General features: G+C 39.8%; 1 protein-coding gene across 2 annotated transcripts in view; it reads right to left on the bottom strand.

Moving 5' to 3' along the window:
- Positions 1–4,500: 4,500 nt before the first annotated feature.
- The window catches only part of DMC1 (DNA meiotic recombinase 1), a 39,730-nt gene continuing 23,310 nt past the window's right edge, over positions 4,501–20,920 (bottom strand). Inside the window, exons 13-14 of one of the 2 annotated variants that reach the window (XM_079937424.1) lie at positions 11,996–12,112; positions 4,501–4,818 (exon numbers count right to left, since the gene is read on the bottom strand). In XM_079937424.1, the coding sequence (XP_079793550.1) occupies positions 4,749–4,818; positions 11,996–12,112 (187 nt within the window). In that variant the 3' untranslated portion in view covers positions 4,501–4,748. The remainder of the gene's footprint in view (positions 4,819–11,995; positions 12,113–20,920) is intronic. The other variant, XM_079937423.1, reaches the window with a different exon arrangement.

Below are 20,920 nucleotides of genomic sequence, written 5' to 3'. Positions count from 1 at the left end.
GGGGAGAGGTGACTCTTTAAAAGAAAACCAGGGTGTTATTATGATGGATAAATGGAAATTGTGCAACCAAAAAAAATGATAAACATCCAACAACCCTGAGTCAGGTGAAGGAGACTTGACTGGCTGTAACTTGGTGTCTAAGGTCCCAATCCCTCTCCTCTCCATGAAAGATATCCCTTCTCTGAGTCTAGTCTATTGTATTCCCTATTTTTGGCTTGACCACCCTATTCTGATCTCCTGGCTTTCTGTCCTTGTTTGTTCTCTGTTCTTTTCTTTTTTAAAAAAAAAAAATTATTTATTTATTTATTTGGCTGCACTGGGTCTTAGTTGGGTCTTAGTTGTGGTAGGCAGGCTCCTTAGTTGTGGCAGGTGGGCTCCTTAGTTACGGCTCCAGGGCTCCTTAGTTGTGGCATTTGGACTCTTAGTTGTGGCATGCAAGTGGGATCTAGTTCCCTGAGCAAGGATTGAACCCGGGCCCCCTGCATTGGGAGTGTGGAGTCTTATCCACTGTGCCACCAGGGAAGCCCCTGTTCTTTGTTCTTTAAGGAATGATTGAACAGGAAAGTTAGAAAGGATGGAAGAGATCATCTATTTCAATCTCTTCATTTTCTGAATAGATACTGGGTTTCCCCAGATCTTGACTTCCATGTTTGTGATTGTAGCAGGTATTGAGTTCAAGTGGTATCTTGTGCATTCTGGTGTCTGACTCTTAACTGTACCTGATTCTTACTGTTATTTAATTGTGTCCCCCTTAAAATTTATATGTTGAAGTTCTAACTCCCAATTAATCAGAATGTGACCTTACTTAGAAATAGGGTCATTGTAGATGTAGTTAGTTAGGCTGAGGTCTTACTGGAGTAGGGTGGGCCTATAATCCAATATGACTGGTATCCTTATAAAAAGGGGAAATTTGGACACAAAGGCATGCGCACAGGGAGAAAACCATGTGAATATGAAGGTAGAGATCAGGGTGATTCTTCTACAAGCCAGAGAATGCTGAAGATTACCAGGAAACCACCAGAAGCTAGGGGAGGGGCATGGGACAGATTCTTCCTCATAGCCCTCAGAAGGAACCAACCTTGATCTTGGACTTCTGGCCTCCAGAACTGTGAGACAATAATTTCTGTTGTTTAAGCCATCTAGTTTGTGGTGCTTTATTATGGCAGCCCTAGCAAACTAATACAAGCTAACCTTCCCAGGTAAAATACCTAATCTTTATTCTACACTTCTTCATTCGTGTTCACGATACAAACATAATCTCCTCTCATAGGTTAAAGAGCTTTGTCAAGTCACCTGTGACTCTGCCTTCTCTTCCTCTTTTTATATTCAATCTCACACCAAATCTTAAATACCTTTTTGAACTGTCCATTTCATTGCTATCACCCCAGTCCCATTCTTTTTTTTTTTTTTTAAGTTTATTTAGTTATTTATTTTATTTTTGGCTGCATTGGGTGTTTTTGCTGTGCGCCGGCTTTCTCTAGTTGCGGCCAGCGGGGGCTGCTCTTCGTTAAGGAGTGCGGGCTTCTCATTGCGGTGACTTCTCTTGTTGCGGAGCATGGACTCTAGGCACGCGGGCTTTAGTAGTTGTGGCTTGCAGGCTCTAGAGCGCAGGCTCAGTAGTTGTGGCGCGTGGGCTTAGTTGCTCCGCAGCATGTGGGATCTTCCCGGACCAGGGCTCGAACCCGTGTCCCCTGCCTTGTCAGGTGGATTCTTAACCACTGCGCCACGAGAGAAGTCCCGCTAGTCACATTCTTTATCACTTCACAACTGATTTATCATAACCGTTCCTAAATTATCTCCCTGGTGCCAGTATGATTTCCTTTATCAATTTTCTGCATCTCTATCAAATTAATCCTCCAACTTCCCATGCCAACAACCTCCAATCAGAGCATACCTGAGGCCTTTCCTATTTTTCTCTATAAAGCTTTCCCATTCCTTTGCCTGCCTTTGAGTCTCTGCCAAAAGCAAATGAAGGTCACTGACTCTTGCTGTAGCAAACTCTGAGTAAATAGCCTCTGTTCTCATTTGGTGGTTTTTGCTTATTTCCACAGAATGAATAATCTGTGGAAGAAAAAGGCATGCTTTTTCTAGTGTGTTTTCTAACTTGCTGGGATACAAGCAGCACCTTGGCTATTTACTATGTGGGGAAAGCGTGTCAAAGAACAATAGCAGCATGGAAATGAGCCGAGCAGGAGATGGAGACAGAGAGAAAAGTCCTGATGATTCTCTTTGAGATCTTGGCTCCAGCTGTGGCTAAAGTCAGCTTTACTTCTGGACTTTTCAAACTCTCTTGAGCCAATGAATTCATGTCTTGCATTTGCTAGTTTGAGTTTCTGTGGCTTGTGACTAAAAGAGTCCTGACCAATAACATCTCTTTTTTGAGTCTCTCTCTCCCGCTTGGAATAAGCCAAAGCTATTTGTACAGTCAGATGGAGAGGGAGGACTGGAAAGACCTGATGCTTTGATCATTGGTGGCAAATTGAACCCTGACCTAGAAAAGTTCAGTGGGCACTGCACAATCTACTATGCTGTCCCAAAGTTGAGCCCCAAGTTTACAGCTTTTTAGTTCACATTCACATGCTCAGCTACTGTTCTCCAAAGCAGGACATATCAGAGTGGCTGGATCCAGAGAGGTTTCCAGTCCTAGCCACGTGCCATATTGAAACCAGCCTCCCCCACAGAACTGTAGGCCCTGTGTTGAGCCCTGGTTTCCAACTCTACACCAATGGGTAAATTCTCCTTGTCAGGGGGGTACTCAGCTTAACCTAGAAAATTTTTCTGAAATTCAAATCTTGGGAGTTTTATTTCCTTTCCTATCAAACAGCTCTGGGCTCTATACAAATTAGTCCATTCCTTCTCCAGGACTTGGCATACCAGGGAATCTCTAGTAGATGCTGTTTTTATCAAGTAGCAAAACCTTCCCTTCCCCAGGAAAAAGTGTGCATTTATATTTGCATACTAAGAAAAGGCATTTAACTGACTTTGCAGAATACAGAAAATCTGCTCCATAGTGACTTTAACGTCTGCTTATTCAGAGGAGCAGCTTCTGAGCTTTAAAAATTATAAAATTAAAAAGCTCTTATTTCCCAGAACTCCACACTGTGAACAATTTCTGCTTGCCAGGTTGGTCTCTTTGTTTCCAAATTCCAGCTTCTATACTTGCACATGCTGTCCTACAGCTTAACCTTTCCTCTCTGATTTTTGGAATCACACAATCCAAATTAATTATAATCATTTGTCCTCTCATCCTTTCGTAAATATTAGTCTTTTCTCTTAACTAGTATACACATTCTTTGAGGGCAGGAACCATACTTCTTTTGTAGATTCTTTAGCACTTAGCATTCAGTATACAATTGGTGAGTAAATGACTTAAGGATAGTCAAATACCTTTTGTAACAAATGGTACTTTTAATACTTGAATTCTCATACAAGTGGATGCAACATAAGATAGTAAATCTTTCTGAGACCTATAAAGATTGTCACTATATTATTAGTGTTTTAATTAATAAATATTTTTATCATACATACATTTTGAAAACTAGATTTTATTTTCCTTTAATTAGAGAAACCAATATTTTTATACATTTATAAAATTAGTATCCAGAAATTTTACATTTAAATTAATTTTAATATTTTAAAGAAGAGTCTGAATTCTCTACCCAAAACTTAAAATATAAAAATCATGCTGGGCTTCCCTGGTGGCGCAGTGGTTGAGAGTCCGCCTGCCGATGCAGGGGACGCGGGTTTGTGCCCTGGTCCGGGAGGATCCCACATGCCGCAGAGCGGCTGGGCCCGTGAGCCATGGCCGCTGAGCCTGCGCGTCCGGAGCCTGTGCTCCGCAAAGGGAGAGGCCACGGCAGTGAGAGGCCCAAAAAGGCATGCTATCTTGACCACCCAAAATTATAAAGTTCGTAATTACCTTCCCTTTTATCTTCCCAGTAAAATATGTATGTATCAGAAGTATATTTTTATTTTATTTTTTAATTAAAAATTTTTTTTTTTTTTGCGGTACGCGGGCCTCTCACTGCCGTGGCCTCTCCCGTCGCGGAGCACAGGCTCAGGACGCGCAGGCTCAGCGACCATGGCTCACGGGCCCAGCCGCTCCGCCGGCATGCAGGGATTCTCCCAGACTCGGGCACGAACTTGCGTCCCCTGCATTAGTAGGCGGACTCCCAACCACTGCGCCACCAGGGAAGCCCCAGAAATGCATTTTTAAAAGGTAATTTCAACTTGTCGAAAAGTCAAATGATTTAAAATTTAGCTTAATTTAATGTTTCTTTTCTGTTGCTATAAATATGAATATATAGTTTGATATCATAAATAAAAAAGTTCTTTTGTGTGTCCTGTAAACATTCTTCCCTTAAATGTCTCCCTCATTTGGAAGTGTATTCACTTCTGTAAGTGTTTGGGGGGCAGCTGTTAGGAGGAGGAGACATTTCTGAGCTCTTAGACTTGCCATCTGCTTAGTGGCTCACTTTGGGAAGCTAAAGTGAGGTACCCCTTCCCCAACTATTTTTCAAAAGGTTTATTCATTCATGTACATATTTATATTCCTGAACCGACATACAGTGTGTAGTTATTGTAAATCAGAGACCTTTAAGATAAATATGATTTAATTCTCTTTTGCTGACTTTCCTTTAATAACACATGAAAAAAAACAGACTCTTTAAGATCTGAAATTTGAGACTGCTTTTCCATTTCTTCAGCTCCTAATAAGCACTAAGAAGCAATTTGCATCAATTCGCCACCTACTCCTTGGCATCCCCAATTCCTCCAGCAGTTATTGCGAAGGTGGCTTCATTTTCAGGCATCTCAGGGCTAACAGAATACAAAGGAACAGAAGTTTATAAAAAGCTCTATTTCTATAAATACTATATTCATGTCACAGCATCACATTCCTATTAGTCTGAGTCTCCAGAGACATGTGAGTTGGTACAGCTAAATGTGGACTACAGAATTTTCCTACAAGTATTATCAACCATCACAAACATTTATTGAACAACTTCTATATGTAAGGTTCTAAACATCAAGAAAAACTACCCCACACTTGGAAATAGGCAAAAAGGGATAACTGTGTGTTCTTACAGTGCACTGTCAGGTATTATGTAGCAGACCCTTGGAGGCTTATCTGATTCTAAATGGGTATGTACCTCATACAACTCAATAACAAAAAAACAACCCAATCGAAAAATGGGCAGAAGACCTAAATAGACATTTCTTCAAAGAAGACATACAGATGGCCAATATGCACATGAAAAGATGCTCATCATTGCTAATTATTAGAGAAATGCAAATCAAAACTACAATGAGGTATTAACTCACACTGGTCAGAATGGCCATCATTAAAAAGTCTACAAATAGGACTTCCCTAGTGGCGCAGTGGTTAAGAATCTGCCTGCCGATGCAAGGGACACAGGTATTGTAAATCAAATACCTCAATAAAAATTTTTAAATGGGTGTGCACATTTCCATTGACTAGACTAATGTAGGCAAAAACCATGAAAGACTTTGAAATGAACTAAAAGATAACTGAGTACCTTCAGCGAAAAAATAGGTTGCCTAACACATCCTTCGAGGTTATCCAAATCTATGAGGACTCCGTGGCTTTCATTGTCTTTGAGCTGTTTTACAACTCCATGAGCTGTAGAAAACTATGAGTCATACAAATTATCCTGGTTCATAGAAATGTAAATTGTGTGAGGAGGAATGCAATTGATTATTGTCTTATGGATATTGACCCATTTTTTATCAATTTGTGATTCATTTCAGCATTACTTGTTTGACTACATATGTGTGGTAATTTGATTTTTCCTTTGATCTGGTTATAAAATCTTATTGGTTCCTGCATGAGGTAATGAGTTAAATAAAATCTTTGACATTTTATACTTGTACGAGTCATGATTTCATGCTCTTTTAAATTTTACCTTTTAATTTATTTTACAGCTCTATAGGAGTAGAGATTAATTTGTAGAAAACTGATAACAATGCAGATTATTCTTATGATGCCAGTCTACAGCAATGGAAATGAATTTCATTGTGTAGAGAAACAATTGATTTCTCTCCAGTAGAAAAGACAGCTTCAAATTTTACAATTTATTGCCTGGTAGGATATTAACCAGTTTTGTATCTATTAGCAAATTTATTTCAGCATTGCTTTGACCAACTACATAAATCTCTGTTCCTCAAATTATCCTTTGAATCAGTGGTTTCCTCATTAATTAAGGAGTTGAATAAAATCTTTGACACGTCCATTTTATGCTTATTTGCAGAAAGTGATGTTTTTAACTCTTTGAAAATCATACTTTAGCATGTACTAGACCCCACAGAATTTACAAAAATGAGACAGAGTCTTTACTCTCAAGAAGCCTAAAAGGTGAGCTATGACATAACAAATATGCAAAGTAAGCTAAGTTCCATAAAGTCAGTATATGTTATAGAACTCTAAGGAAAGAAGTTATGCAGGCTAGGTTGATCAGGAAAGATTTCATAGATAATAGAGGACTTCACAGAAGCCTTTGAGACAGAAATGGGGATATTCCATTTCTAGCACAAACAAAAGGGTAGGAATAGAGAAGCTTGTTTTGTGTATAAGAAAGAGAGGAAGAATAAGAAGTTAGGTTTAGATATGTTGAGCTTGAGATACCTGTGGGGCATTGATGTAGAGGAGGTCTGCAAGTAGTTGGAAATGAATATCTAACACTTGAATAAAATGTTAGACTAAAAATAGGAATTTGAAAATTACTGACCATGAGAGAAAGAGCCTACTGCTACTTTGTGCTGTTATTATATTCAGGTTATGGTGACTGTACGGTAATATTAATAGCTTCCATTTATTAAGTATTTACTATTATGTGTCAGTCTCCCTTTTATTATTTCATTTAAACTTTACGATTACTCTGTTGGGTATGTATTATTATCCACATTTTATAGATGAGAAGACTGAGGTTCAGAGAAGTAATTTGATCAAGGTCACAGTGCTGGGAATTGAAGATGCCAGGATTAGAGACTAAGGTATTTGATTCCAAAGCTCATGATCTTAATCAGTAGGCTATATTGTCAAGCAAAATTGGTTTTTGTTTTTTCATTTTGTTTGTTTGGTTGTTTTGTTTTGTTTGGAGGGTGCAGATTAGCTAGTATACTTTGAGCACACCATGGGTAAGGTTACTTCCCTTAAGAAAGAGCAGAGGAATCTCCCTGGAGGATAGAACATGAGCTATAGATAAAGTAGGTCTTGCTAGACTGAAGTTGGAGTTGAAGAATAAGAAGGCGTGAGTGGAATTAGAAAATAACTTTTTGACTTTGATGGAAAATAGTCAGTCACTTAAAAATGGCAGGAAGACAAGGAGTTGAGAAAGAGGGAAGCCAAGCAAAGTATCTGCTAAGTTGAACCAGGGATTTTTGCTTGTTTGTTTGTTTTGGTTTTGAAACAGAATAAAAAACAATGACTTTAGAAACTTGACCATTTGTATGCCTTTTCATTTTTTGTAATTGTTTAAAATTTGATTTTCCTTTGAATTCAGTAGAGTTTTAATGTTCACTGATCTCAGATATGCTAAGTAGAATAAAATAAATGGGGTTTTTATTCACTCAAAGTTTTAAAGAGAGAAAATATACACTTGAGGGCCAGTTATAGTTACTTACAGAAGCAGTAACTATAGGCTATTCAAGGAAAAAGGCTAGGTTCCCTTTTGTAGTCACTCCTGTATTCCTGGGAATTATGAGAACCCTTTTCTGCTCAATTCTTGGGGAATTCTGTTTTAACAAGAAATGTCTTTCTCTTACATCTGTATAAGGTAGTAGTTGAAGCCATGGGAGTAGCTATAGCAGACTAGCTATTACTACCCTGAATAGATAATCCTTAATAAACTAAGAAATAGTGTAGTGGTTAAAAGTGTAGACCCTAGATTCAGACAGTATAGATTCTAATCCTGGTTCCATTACTTATTGGTTTTGTGATGTGGGGCAAGTCCATTCACCTACTCATTAAGAAAATATTTACTGGGACTTCCCTGGTGGCGCAGTGGTTAAGACTCTGCCTGCCAATGCAGGGGAGTGTTTGAACCCTGGTCCAGGAAGATCCCACATGCCAAGGAGCAACTAAGCCTGTGCGCCCCAACTACTGAGCCTGTGCTCTAGAGCCCGCACGCCACAACTACTGAAGCCCGTGCACTCTAGGACCTGCGTGCCACAAATACTGAGCCCACGTGCTGCAACTACTGAAGCTTGTGTGCCTAGAACCCATGCTCTGCAACAAGAGAAGCCACCGCAATGAAGCCGTTGCAATGCACATCGCGACGAAGAGTAGCCCCTGCTTGCTGCAACTAGAGAAAGCCCGCGTGCAGCAACAAAGACCCAATGCAGCCAAAAATTGAAAAAAAAGAAAAAAGAAAAAAAATTTACTGAGCACTTCCTATATCCCTGTTGTAGGCACTTGAGATCCGTATGTGAAAAAAATAGACAAAGATCTCTGGCCTTGTGGAACTTATATTTTGGGGAAGGACAGACAGACAATAAATAATGGACATAATAAATAAATAAATATGTGATATGTTAGAAAATAAGTGTTATAGGGAAAGAAAAAAATAGAGCTGGATAAGGGAGATTGGAAGTATGGAAACTGGGACAAGGCTAGCTGCAATTTTAAATAGGGAGATCAAGATAGGCATTTTGTTGAGAAGGTAACATTTGATCAAAGACTTGAAGGAGCTGAGGGAGAGAGCCAGAGAGAGGGCTATGTGGGGGAAGCTTATTCCAGGCAGGGAGAGCAATAATCACAGAGGCAAGGCCCTAAGGGAGGAGTGTGACTGGCATGTTTCTGGCATATCAAGGTGCCCACTGAAGTTGAAGCATGGTGAGCAAGGGGGAAAACAGGAGGAATAAGAATAGGGCCATTCATGTAGTGCTCTGTAAACCAGTGTAGAGACATGGGCTTTTATTCTGAGTTAAGATGGGGAGTCATAGGAGTGTTTTGTTTTGTTTTGTTTTGTTTTGCGGTACGCGGGCCTCTCACTGTTATGGCCTCTCCCGTTGCGGAGCACAGGCTCCGGACACGCAGGCTCAGCGGCCATGGCTCACGGGCCTAGCCGCTCTGCGGCATGTGGGATCTTCCCGGACCGGGGCACGAACCCGTGTTCCCTGCATCTGCACGCGGACTCTCAACCACTGCGCCACCAGGGAAGCCCCATAGGAGTGTTTTAAAGAGAGGATAGATATGCTCTGACTTGGTGTTACAAAGGATCATTCTGGCTTCTGTGTTTAAAATAGACTGTAGAGGGGCAGTGGTTACCTAACTACTTGGGGCCTTGGTTTCCTCATGTGTAAATGGGGATAATAATCTCTATCTCTTAAGGTTGTCCTTAAAAACAATGAAAAAGTAAATAAATAAAGCACTTGGCACAGGCCTAGCACATAGTAGCCACTCAGTAAGTGTTAGCTATCATTTATAGCATCATGATCTTCTCTACCAAAAATTTTTTCTAAAGTCAAGGAGAATTCTTTGTGAGAAATCTTTAGAGACCAGAAAGAAGGCAGTACAAGATGCACAGCAAATTAAGTTTTCACATTTTAAGTTCTGATCTAGTTTTGCTATTTTTATTCAGATTTATGAAAAGTTGACATGACTAACTTCTACGATAATTTTAATTATCCTTTGTTGAGACTGCAGAACCCTAGTGTTCTCTTAGGACTGTAAAAACTGCAGAGGTTATTTGTTCCTAAAAGTTTGGAGGACTTGATTAAATATACAAATGATTGAACATGTAGATGGAATTCATTCATTTATTAATTCAACAAATAGTTATTGAGCTCTTACTATGTGCCAAGGACCATGCTAGGTGCTGGGGACATTAGTGAACCAGACTCAGTCCCTGTAGTGAGGGAGATGTACATGTAATCAGATGATTACAATTCAGAGTGAAAAATGTTTCAGAAAGTTCTAAGCACAGCAATCTGTCCAAGATATAGACCAAGAAATTTTAGTAAAATTATGGAACAATCCTACTATCTACTTAATTCAACAAAGAACATTTGTAACAAATTTCTAGAGATTGCTGAAGCTCTACAAAGCATAGCACTTGCATATGTGTATCACAGTCTTCTACAGGGACTGATGATGAAAAGCAAAATGGTCTGAATAAAAACCAGATAGAGGGGGGAACTGATTATTTAATATTTTTCAATGACAATACATAGTAAGTACTGTGATTCATAGTCAAAACCAGATACAGAGCTCATCTGATTCCTTTTTGGCTGATTTTTCCTTCCCCAGGGTAAAGAGTTATTACAAATCTTTACCTTGTTGCCAGGATTGGCTAATCAGTCAGTCACAAATACATCTATTATGTCCGAGGAACTAAGAATACAGTGGTAAGCAAGAGAATAGTATTTCTGTCCTCAGCGTATTTACTGTCTAGTGGGGATGACATATGTTACATAAATCATTACTAATGGAATGTAAGCTCCATGAGGGCAGGGCCTTGTCTTTTTGTTTTGTTCACTGCTCTATCCCCAGAATCTAGAACAGCTGATATGTAATAGGTTTCTCTGTAAAAACTTATTAAGCTTATAACTCTTTTTTTTGTACTGTTTGATTTTATTTATTTATTTTTTACCATGTACATCAATTATGTTGTCAAAGTTTATTCATATATTTGCATACGTATATATGTATATTATAATACTTGCATGTACATACATGTATATAAAATGAGTGTATGTGTATATATGTATATCTACATATATGCATACACACACACACACACACACACACACACACACACACACACACACATATATATGACTCCTTTTGAATTTGGACAGAAAACCCCAATGGCTTCAGTTTCCACAGGAAAGCTGAAGTTGACATGACCTTCCAGAACATTCCAGCACCATCTTTGCAGGGGGAGACAGGAGAGGGGTAAGAAGTACTATGCAAGCCTTACAGGAAAAGCCACGTTATTGCTTTTTTAACAGTAAAACCACCAGCCTCCTTCCAAGCTGCATACTTGCAAATCTTGAAAAGTTCAAGAAAAATCTTTAGCCCCAGCCCCATGCCAGGCTCTAGTTTTGCAGTTTATCTCTAAGTGGCTGAAACATTAGCTTTCTCACTCTAAAGAATGTTTCCTTACTCTCTTGGTTTATCAGCTTCAAGGGCCTGAGGAGCTTTCTCGGGTCAGAGAGGGGCCTAGGTCTGCAAGAGCTGGAGCTAGAGGCCTGGAGCCCAGCAACCCTACCAGCTGGCCCAGCAGCACCCTATGTGTTGAAATCCAGCTCCAGCAGCACTCCCACCAGCCCCAGGTCTCTGAGACATGTGCTCAGAAAGTGACCAGGGGCCACCCCTTCCAGCTCAACCTTTCTAGACCCAGTCAAAGTCATGAATCCTGAGGAACAGCTGCAGGGAAGGTGGGGGTACCCTCCCCTGCCAACCCCTCAGATGGGCAAAAATGGGGGAGGTCCACAGAGAAGGGTCAGCAGCAACGCTCAGGAAGGGGTGGGTAATGCCTCCCCAATTCAAATCGCTTTAGGTTTGTTGCTGGTAAAATCTAAGCTTATAACTGTTAATTAAATAAATAAAGTACTGTGAAAGAATAAAAGGTGTAATATAGAGTATTAGCTTAGAATGTAAGGGTCAGGGAAAGGTTCCTAGAGGAAGCAGTGTTTAAACTGAAACCTGAAAAAAAAACTGGCAGAAAGAAAGAAGAACATCCCTATCACATGCTGTACTTTTCCTGTATTTACCTCACTTCAATTGGAATCATTTCATTTTCTAGCTTCACTGTAAGATTGGGAAGGTCAGAGACCAAGTCAATTTGTCAACAAGATCTCCAAATCCCTAGAACCCAGTACGTAGTAGGGACTTCTCAATGAATTGCATACTTTTTGAGAAGGAAATTCAAACATGTAGTGTCTGCCAGTGGAATAATTATAGCCTCTCAGGGGAGGCAATTCTATATAATATCATATGCGCAAGAATCTGATTAAGATAAGAAATATTTACCTGTCATAAATCTTGGCAATTCTCAGCTCTCCTCTTCCCTTTCGCAAGCTTATTCTTGTTGTTGAAGCATGAGCCAGAATGTGTCCCCCGATGGGTTTTTTGGGGTCTGCCTGAAAACTGAATTAATAAAACACCTTTTCAGGTTTCATCATATGGACTATATACAGTACTACCTGCAATTACAAGGCAACTTTTCTGTGGAGTATGGCAGGGGACAGAGTAGGTTTGCGTTCTAAACAAGCAGAGGCTTGTTCATAAACCAGGGAATGGGCTAGAGTTTGGAGCTGCTATGTACCCCATTGCCATCCAGTTCAGGTTTCTGAGATTCCTATGATAAATGGTTCATGTTTTGTTTGATTTTTTAAAAATAAAAAAACAAATAAAACACTACTCACTGTTTTAGGATAAATCTTGGGGTTAAGCAATTTTTCTTTACAAAATACAAAGATTGAATTTATTCATTCGTTCATGTATCAGAAGTATTTATTAATGGCTTACTGTGTGCCAACCACTATTCTAGTCTAATGAATAAGTAATATCCAACCCTCCCTCATGATGCTATGACATAAATGACAGCAGATTGAGAACCTCCTTCTTATTCATTAACTGTACATTGGAAACCTTCAGTGTTGTACTGGTTATGAATTTAAGGTGAGAAGAATCTCAGTAATATCTTTATTGCTGATGTCTAAAGTTTGTTCTTCTAAAATAGGATACAAAAAAGATAAGCTCTTACTATGATTTTATCAATTCAAAAATATATTATGATTGCAAGGTAGTTACAAATATTGACACTCTTGAGAGATATACTCACTAGGGGACTAACACTCACTTGGCAAGAAGTGAAAGGTTCTTAATAAACCTAATATAGTAAGCCCACCCTTCAAAAAAGCCTAGGTGCAAAAAGCCTCCGCAAAATACTAGCAAACCGAATCCAGCAACATATCAAAAGGATTATACACCATGACCAAGTAGTATTTATTCTAGGAATGCAAGAGTGGTTCAACATAGGAAAATCATCATTGTGATATACCATATCAATAGAATGAAGGAGAAAACCACAAGATCATCTCCTTTGATGAAGAAGAAAATCTAGGCTTCAAAATCAACAAATGGAACTGAACTTAAACTAACAGGTTACACTTGATCAAAATAAATTTTGGTATAGCATAATAGCCTCAGCTTTCGGAGAATTCAGTTGCAAGTCAATTCAAATTCTGCTTGCTCCATGAAGTTCAGGATTCTGTTTACTGTAAGCATGAGGCTTGGTGTAGTGACGATGTGGCTGATTGACACGAGGCTAAAAAGATTGTAGGTTAATGGGGATATGAAGCTCTCTGGGAAAGGAGTCTGCTAATATAAACTGCTGGTTTTATTTTATTTTATTTTTTATTTATTTGGGCAACTCCTCACAGCACATGGGATCTTAGTTCCCTGACTGGGGATCGAAACCGCACCTCCTGTGTGGGAGTGCGGAGTCTTAACCACTGGACCTCCAGGGAAGTCCCAAACTGCTGCCTTTTGCTGGCTGTTCATTTCATTGCTTAGAGTCTTAGGTGGTGGGATTTTAGTCCATCATATATCTAAGCTGACTTGTCTTCACTCAGGGCACCACGGGGATGGGTTTGTTGGCTGTCCGTTAGTGCCTTCTGAGTTTTGCGGAGTCAAACACTTGAAAAAAATAAAAAATAAACTGCTGCTTGATTAAATGGCTCACAGGTTAGGACCAGCTGGCTGGGGTTGGATAGGATTGATTGATTCAGCAGGTCCAACGTGAGAACAAGAACAGAGTTAGTTTTGGAGTGAACCACTATCAAGAGAGTAGCATCCAGGCAGGTGAGACTGACAGGAGTTAAGAAGTCAGAAGATAGGTTGCTTTACTCAGACAGCTGAAAGGGTAGTAAAGCAATGAAGCCCTTTCAGTTGGATGGAATAGCTAGAGATGAATTGTCTCTATAACGCTTACAGATCAATGCCACTCTTTTTAATGGAATAACTCTAAACCTTCCAGGTTACCCTCCATTACAGGCGGTTCTTCAAGGTCTTAAAAGAATCCTATGTTCTACATAGATGGGCTGCTTGAGGGTCTGATGATATTCTCAGCTGGGCTGTGAACTCTGAACTTGCAAACACTGTATTTATGCTTCTTTAGTGCATTTTTCATGTCCTGCCTTTAGTGCTATTATTATTTACATATTTATTCCCCCTCAATTCCTCGCCTATTACCTATCACTAAGCTCCTTAAGGGCAGATGACATTGTATTCAGCTCTGTAGCAACCAGCCACACAGTGGGTGCTCAAAAATATTTTTTGTGCTTAAGACATAGAAGTTACAAAAATACCAAGGAGAATATTGGGCAATAGAAAGATAGGTGCCCCTACAGCAGGTAGACCAGTTAGAAACTGCTGTGAAGAGGAGACAAGAAAGGAGAGTCGGGGTTTGCTAAATGGTCAGAGAGAAGTTTTAACAGCTGTGTTAATGCTTCTCACAGATGGTCTCTCCATACTGCCTAGTAGTTCTTCTCTATGAGCATGGTTAACCTCACCTCCCCTTTACCAAACTTTCAGTAGTCTCCTTAAGCGCTCTTTTCTGTTCTTTTCCCTAACTTTGGATGACATTGCCTGCTTCTTCACAAAGAAAAGGAGTGCTCTCAGGAAGACAGTCCCTCAACTTCTGCTTCTTTTTGTCTGCTACCTACATACAGTCCTCCCTCGGTATCCACAGGGGGATCCATTCCAAAACCCACCTCCCAACCATGGATACCAAAATTCACGAATGCTCAAGTCCCTTATATAAAATGGTGAGGTATTTGCATGTAACCTACACACATCCTCCCATATACTTTATTTTTTTAATTAAAAAAATTTTTTTAGGGCTTCCCTGGTGGCGCAGTGGTTGGGGGTCCGCCTGCCGATGCAGGGGGCGCGGGTTCGTGCCCCGGTCTGGGAGGGTCCTGCGTGCGGCGGAGCGGCTGGGCCTGCGCGTCCGGAGCCTGTGCTCCGCAGCGGGAGAGGCCACGGCAGTATGAGGCCCGCGTACCGAAAAAAATAAAAAATTTTATTGGAGTATAGTTGATTTACAATAGTGTCCTCCCATATAATTTAAATCATCTCTAGATTACTTATAATACCTAATACAATGTAAATGCTACACAAATAGTTGTAAATACAATTTAAGTTCTATGTAAATAGCTGCTAGAGCACAGCAGATTCAAATTTTGCTTTTTAGAACTTTCTGGATTTTTTTATTCTGATTATTTTTGATCCTAGGTTGGTTGAATTCATGGATGTGGAACCTATGGGTACGAAGGGCTCACTGTACTTATCTACAGCTGTACTCATTCTTCCTCCTCAAACTTTTATTTTTTCTTATTTCAGCAAGTCCTCTTATACCTCAATGCCTTTATAAACTCAGTTATCTCTGAAGCAAAAGCCCCTTTCCTATTGTGTTTACTCATTTAGCTCCTACTCACCCATCAAGTGTCATCCCTTCTTGAAAACCATGCCTGATACCCTGAAACAGAGTAGAGCTACCTCCCCTGTCCTCTCATATCACTATGTATATAACTCTATTAAAGCACACTACATTATAATTTTTAATTCATGGGTCTCATTCCCCAACTATACTCTAAATCCTTATTCATTTTAGTAACTCCAGTGCCTAGAAAAGTACCTATAATATAAAAGACACTCAATAACTCTTGTTGAATGGATACGGGAAGAGAAGAAAATTTGGGTTTCCTCCAAATTAGATCCTTTTAGACACAGATTTGTGATATATCTTCAAAGAAGCTGTAATTCAAGGAACTTTTAAAGGGTGTTCTGACAGAAAGGGAAATGTAAAAGGAGACAGGATTTCCCCCTAATTGAAGTAATCCTCCCCACCTCCACCCCCTTACAGATAATCTAAGGAAGAGCAGGAATCTAGGTTTTAGCTGTATGGCTATGTTTTTTTCTTAACAAAGTATTGTTTGTTATTACCAATGTGGTACCCTATGCACAAAAGAGAATAGGTACTACTGCCTGTCATTGATTACTCCAGGTGAAGAGCCTGAGTGTTACGAATGTCGTTTCCGGACTTCCCTGGTGGGGCAGTGGTTAAGAATCCGCCTGCCAATGCAGGGAACACAGGTTTGAGCCCTGGTCCGGGAAGATCCCACATGCCGCGGAGCAACTAAGACCGTGTGCCACAGCTACTGAGCCTGCACTCTAGAACCCACGAGCCACAACTACTGAGCCCACGTGCCACAACTACTGAGCCCACGTGCCACAACTACTGAAGCCCGTGCACCTAGAGCCCATGCTCTGCAACAAGAGAAGCCACTGCAGTGAGAAGCCCACGCACCACAACACTGAGTAGCCCCCGCTTGCCACAACTAGAGAAAGCCCTCACGCAGCAACGAAGACCCAACACAGCCAAAAATAAAAATAAATAAAATAAATTTAAAAAAAAAAGAATGTCGTTTCCAAAGGGAGATGATTTTGAATGAACTAAATGAGAAATAAATGATAAGATCGGCAAAAGTGCTAAGAAATCATATAGGAAAGATAATATGGGGAGAAAAAAGTCCTAAAAAGTGACTCATAATGTAAGAGGTTATACTTAATTAAAATAAATTGCAACATAGCATAACAGCCTTAGCTCTGGGAGAACATCGAGCCAATTCAAATTTTACTTGCTCCATCAAAATGTTCAGGATTCTGTGTAGAATTTCATGTAGAATTTATGGCTCTTGACTTTTCCTGTAGGTCACTAACACTTTGATAATTTAATAAAAGATATAGACTCTCCCCCAGAAAAATGTACATAGGTACACATACAAAAATTTTCATAAATTTAGGAGATTCATGGTCCACCCCGCCCCCTGCCCCAGTGTGGTTGGCTATTAACAATAACATTCACAACCAAGATTTACTGAGTCCTTACTATGTGACAGACACTTCTAACTCATCTAATTATTTCCCTTTGCTTGGATTCCATATTTAGTAATAGCTTTGGATTAAAATTTGGATTCCTATAGAGGTCTGCCTACAAGGAGAGAATGCCCTGGTCACAAGAACTTCAAATGTAGTTACATTTTTCTTTATCAGTAAACTGGCCCTCTGATCTTTCATTGAGTCTCATGAGTTTGATTAATGTGAGTCTGTCCCTGAGAAATGGATTTATGCTCAGTAGGATGACCAAATCAAATCTCTGTCCGTAAGGCTGAGGGCCCTGAACACTGGTCAACTCACCAGGGTAATGGATACATCCCTGCAAAGCGTCTCATATGACAGCATGCTAACCTTTCTCCAGGCACATACAGCCTCAATGTGCTAAGTGGTGTAAGAGCTTTAGAGTTAGACCTGGGTTCAAATTTTGGCTTATCAGCCAGCCATATGACCTCAGGAAAATTGTTGATCATTCTAAGTGTCTGTTTCTTCATTTTAAATGGAGGATAATAATTGTACCTAACTGGTATGGTAGTTGTAACAATAAAATGAAATAATTTAGGTAAGGCATTAACCCAGTGACTGCAATTATTATTATCTGCCTTCCTAATCCTGATTCACTTATTATCTATGTTACCTTGGGCTAATTACTTACCTTTATGAATCTCAGTTTCTTTAACTGTAAAATGGGAACCAAAAAAACCCCTTACTTTTCAGGGCTGTTGTGAAGATTCAAGATATATTTAATCTAACTCATTGCAAGCCTACTACATGCCAGGAACTGTGCCAGGTCATCTATAAAGCATTAGATTTACCCTTTCAGTAATCATGGCACATAAGAGATACTCAATAAATGGTAACTATTATTATTTAACTAAATGATTCAGTTAAAACCCTCTTTCAGTGACTTGTTAATCAAGAAACATTTCTTGGACTTCCTTGGTGGTGCAGCGGTTGAGAGTCCACCTGCTGATGCAGGGGACACGGGTTCGTGCCCCGGTCCGGGAAGATCCCACATGCCGCGGAGCAGCTCGGCCTGTGAGCCATGGCCGCCGAGCCTGCGTGTCCGGAGCCTGTGCTCCGCAACGGGAGAGGCCACAACAGTGAGAGGCCCGCGTACCGCAAAAAAAAAAAAAAGAAAAGAAAGAAAGAAACATTTCTTCAAGTTTCTTTGAACTTCTTGAGTATTCTAGCAGTTATAAACAAGTCTTGAGGTAAAGTACAAGAAGGTGTAATAGCATTCCACATTCTTTTAGAGGGCTTTAATTTACTTCTATTTCTGACCAAGTAAAAACGGCTTCAGAAAACCACCCACATGTCTCCTTTAGCCTACTCTCTTATTTCCCCTTTTTTTGTATTATCTTCTCTTCTTTCCTCCTTTTCTCAGGGGATGGGGGAGTATGATGAGAAGGAGGAAGAGATGGGGGTGGATATTAGGAATAAAGAGGGGCCAAGAAAGATTGTTTCATTTATCCCCCTCTGGTTGAACAGGATACAGCCTGTTATGTTGTTGACAGTAAGACCCAGAACCTCCTGACCTTCCAACTGCAAATTAGGGTGCAGGGAGTATAGGATTATGGTGATGGTAGGGCAGGTGATATTTTTCTGGGAGTGAGATAGGAAGAATAGCACAGTGAGACTAAAAGAGCATCAGCTTTGAAGTCAAAGAAACCTGGGTTCAAAATCGACTCCTGTTTTTTAACTGTATGATTGAGCAAGTAGGCACTCTGAGCCTCTGTTTCCTCCTTTATATATTAGGAATAATAATAGTGTCTACCTCAAATACTGGTTGGAGTGGAGGCCTTGAGGGGTCTGGGTAAGGGCAAACTTGAGGGACAATTGGTACTCCTGGTACTTTTGACTTGCTAAGGGTTAAGCTTAAAGATAGAATTTTTGAGAAGGGGTCCATTGAGAGAAAGACTGGGTGAACCATGTCCAAGAGAGAGGAGGATGTTTTGAGATTAGAGGAAGATAGAGAATTTTGGTGAAAAAGAAGAGATGGTTAAAAAAAAAAAAAGGAGTATGTTTAAAAAGTTTTGTTAAATAACCCCACCCCCCATTTCCTCCCAAAATATGCAGAAAAATCTACATTTTTCAAATTTTTGAAGATAGAATTCGGCAGGGGGTTGTTGGGGGGTTGGGGAGAGATATAGCAATATACTGAGACTGGCTTCATAGAACAGGGAGGTCTAGGAGGCTGAGTTATGTTGGGGTGATATGAGAATTATATAAGATGATACATGAAAGCACTTGGCACATGCTAAGCAACCAATAAATATAAGTGCTCTTAATTTTGAGGGAGAGGAAAGTAAAATTCAAATAATTTAGATGTTGCACAAGGTCACAATGCTAATGGCTTTGGTTTAATGTTTTTTCTCTAACCGTATTGCCTCTTTTTTTTAAAATTAATTAATTTATTTATTTTTGGCTGCATTGGGTCTTTGTTGCTGTGCAGGGGCTTTCTCTAGTTGCAGTGAGCGGGGGCTACTCTTCGTTACGGTGCAGAGACTTCTCATTGCGGTGGCTTCTCTTGTGGAGCACGGGCTCTAGGCCCGTGGGCTTCAGCAGTTGTGGCTCACGGGCTCTAGAGCGCAGGCTCAGTAGTTGTGGCACACGGGCTTAGCTGCTCTGCGGCATGTGGGATCTTCCAGGACCAGGGATCAAACTCATGTCCCCTGCGTTGGCAGGCAGATTCTTAACCACTGTGCCAACAGGGAAGTCCCGATATTGCCTCTTAATTTATACTAATGATGTAGAATCAGTAAGTGACATCCTTAAAGAATAAACTGCACATTTATAAGACTGCAAATGTTCTAAGATGACTTTTAGGGAAACAAATACACAAATGAAGTCGGGGGCAACATCATGGTCTTATTTGTTGCTTATCTTATTTTTGCTGTGGTATGGAGCTTTACAGGCTGATACTTTGACTTTATTTCCAGGCCTTCATCAACTGGCTCATTCTAGTTCTAAAATCTGTATCTGTAAGGCTCATCTAGGAGTTACTGCTCTGGTGTATCATATGGAAGCTCCTCGCCTCTATAATTTTGTTCCTTTTTAATACGATGTGCCATCAAGTATAATGCATGGGATGGAAGCCTCAATTATTGTCAGTGTACTTGGGTACTCATACCAATTATAGTGATATTTCTCTGCCAGCCTCCAGGGGAGTTGCAGCTTGGAGTTCCTTAACACTGAGAAACAAAGATATTTCCTTTATGGGAAGTATTCTAATAGCATTTGAAATCCTTTAGTTTAAAACTGTCCTGTTTTCTTTTTTAATTTAGCTGTGGCAATATATGTGCTTTACAGCGCATGCATTTAATTTGTATTGTTATGATGTACTTTAGAATATACTAATTATAGTGAAATTTGTTTCCATATAACTTGGCTAGGTGGAGGAGATGCTGTTTCAAAGCAGATTCACCCAGCAAAAATACTAGTCTTTGTTACCTTCTTCGGCTCTTTTCTTAGCTTATTTCATTATAAATCTCCTCCCCTCTTTGAACTTCTGCAATTATTTCCTTTCTGTCATTTCTCTATTTTTCTCCTATTGGAGTCAATTCAAAATGGTTTTAAGCTTTTTGAAACTTTCTACAAATATAAGAAAAAGAACCCTATCTGACCTAATTTCCACAGACTTCCTTTGTCTTCTAACTCTAGGTCGATAGTTTTGGCCTCTTCAATGTTCCCTCCCTACACCTGAAGAAAGAACATTGCTCTTTAACTTGTACTGTTTTATTTGAATGCAACCCACTTCCTCCCTCTGAGCCAATGAGTCATTTTCTCTTTTTAAAGCAAGCCTTAAAAATCTCCCATTTCTCTTCAGTTTAAAATTATTCTCTTTGTGAAGTACTTTATGTCCTGTATATGAAAGATACCCTATAAAACAGAGAATATTGCCTTAACCCCTCAAGGACTACAGACAATGCATGACCAACCAAGACTTTAAAATTTTGAGTTAAATGGACATCATTTATTTTTTTCCTAATG

This window comes from Stenella coeruleoalba (assembly GCF_951394435.1).
Source record: "Stenella coeruleoalba genome assembly, chromosome: 11".
NCBI lineage: Eukaryota > Metazoa > Chordata > Mammalia > Artiodactyla > Delphinidae > Stenella > Stenella coeruleoalba.
This window is presented reverse-complemented; position numbering and strand designations above follow the sequence as displayed.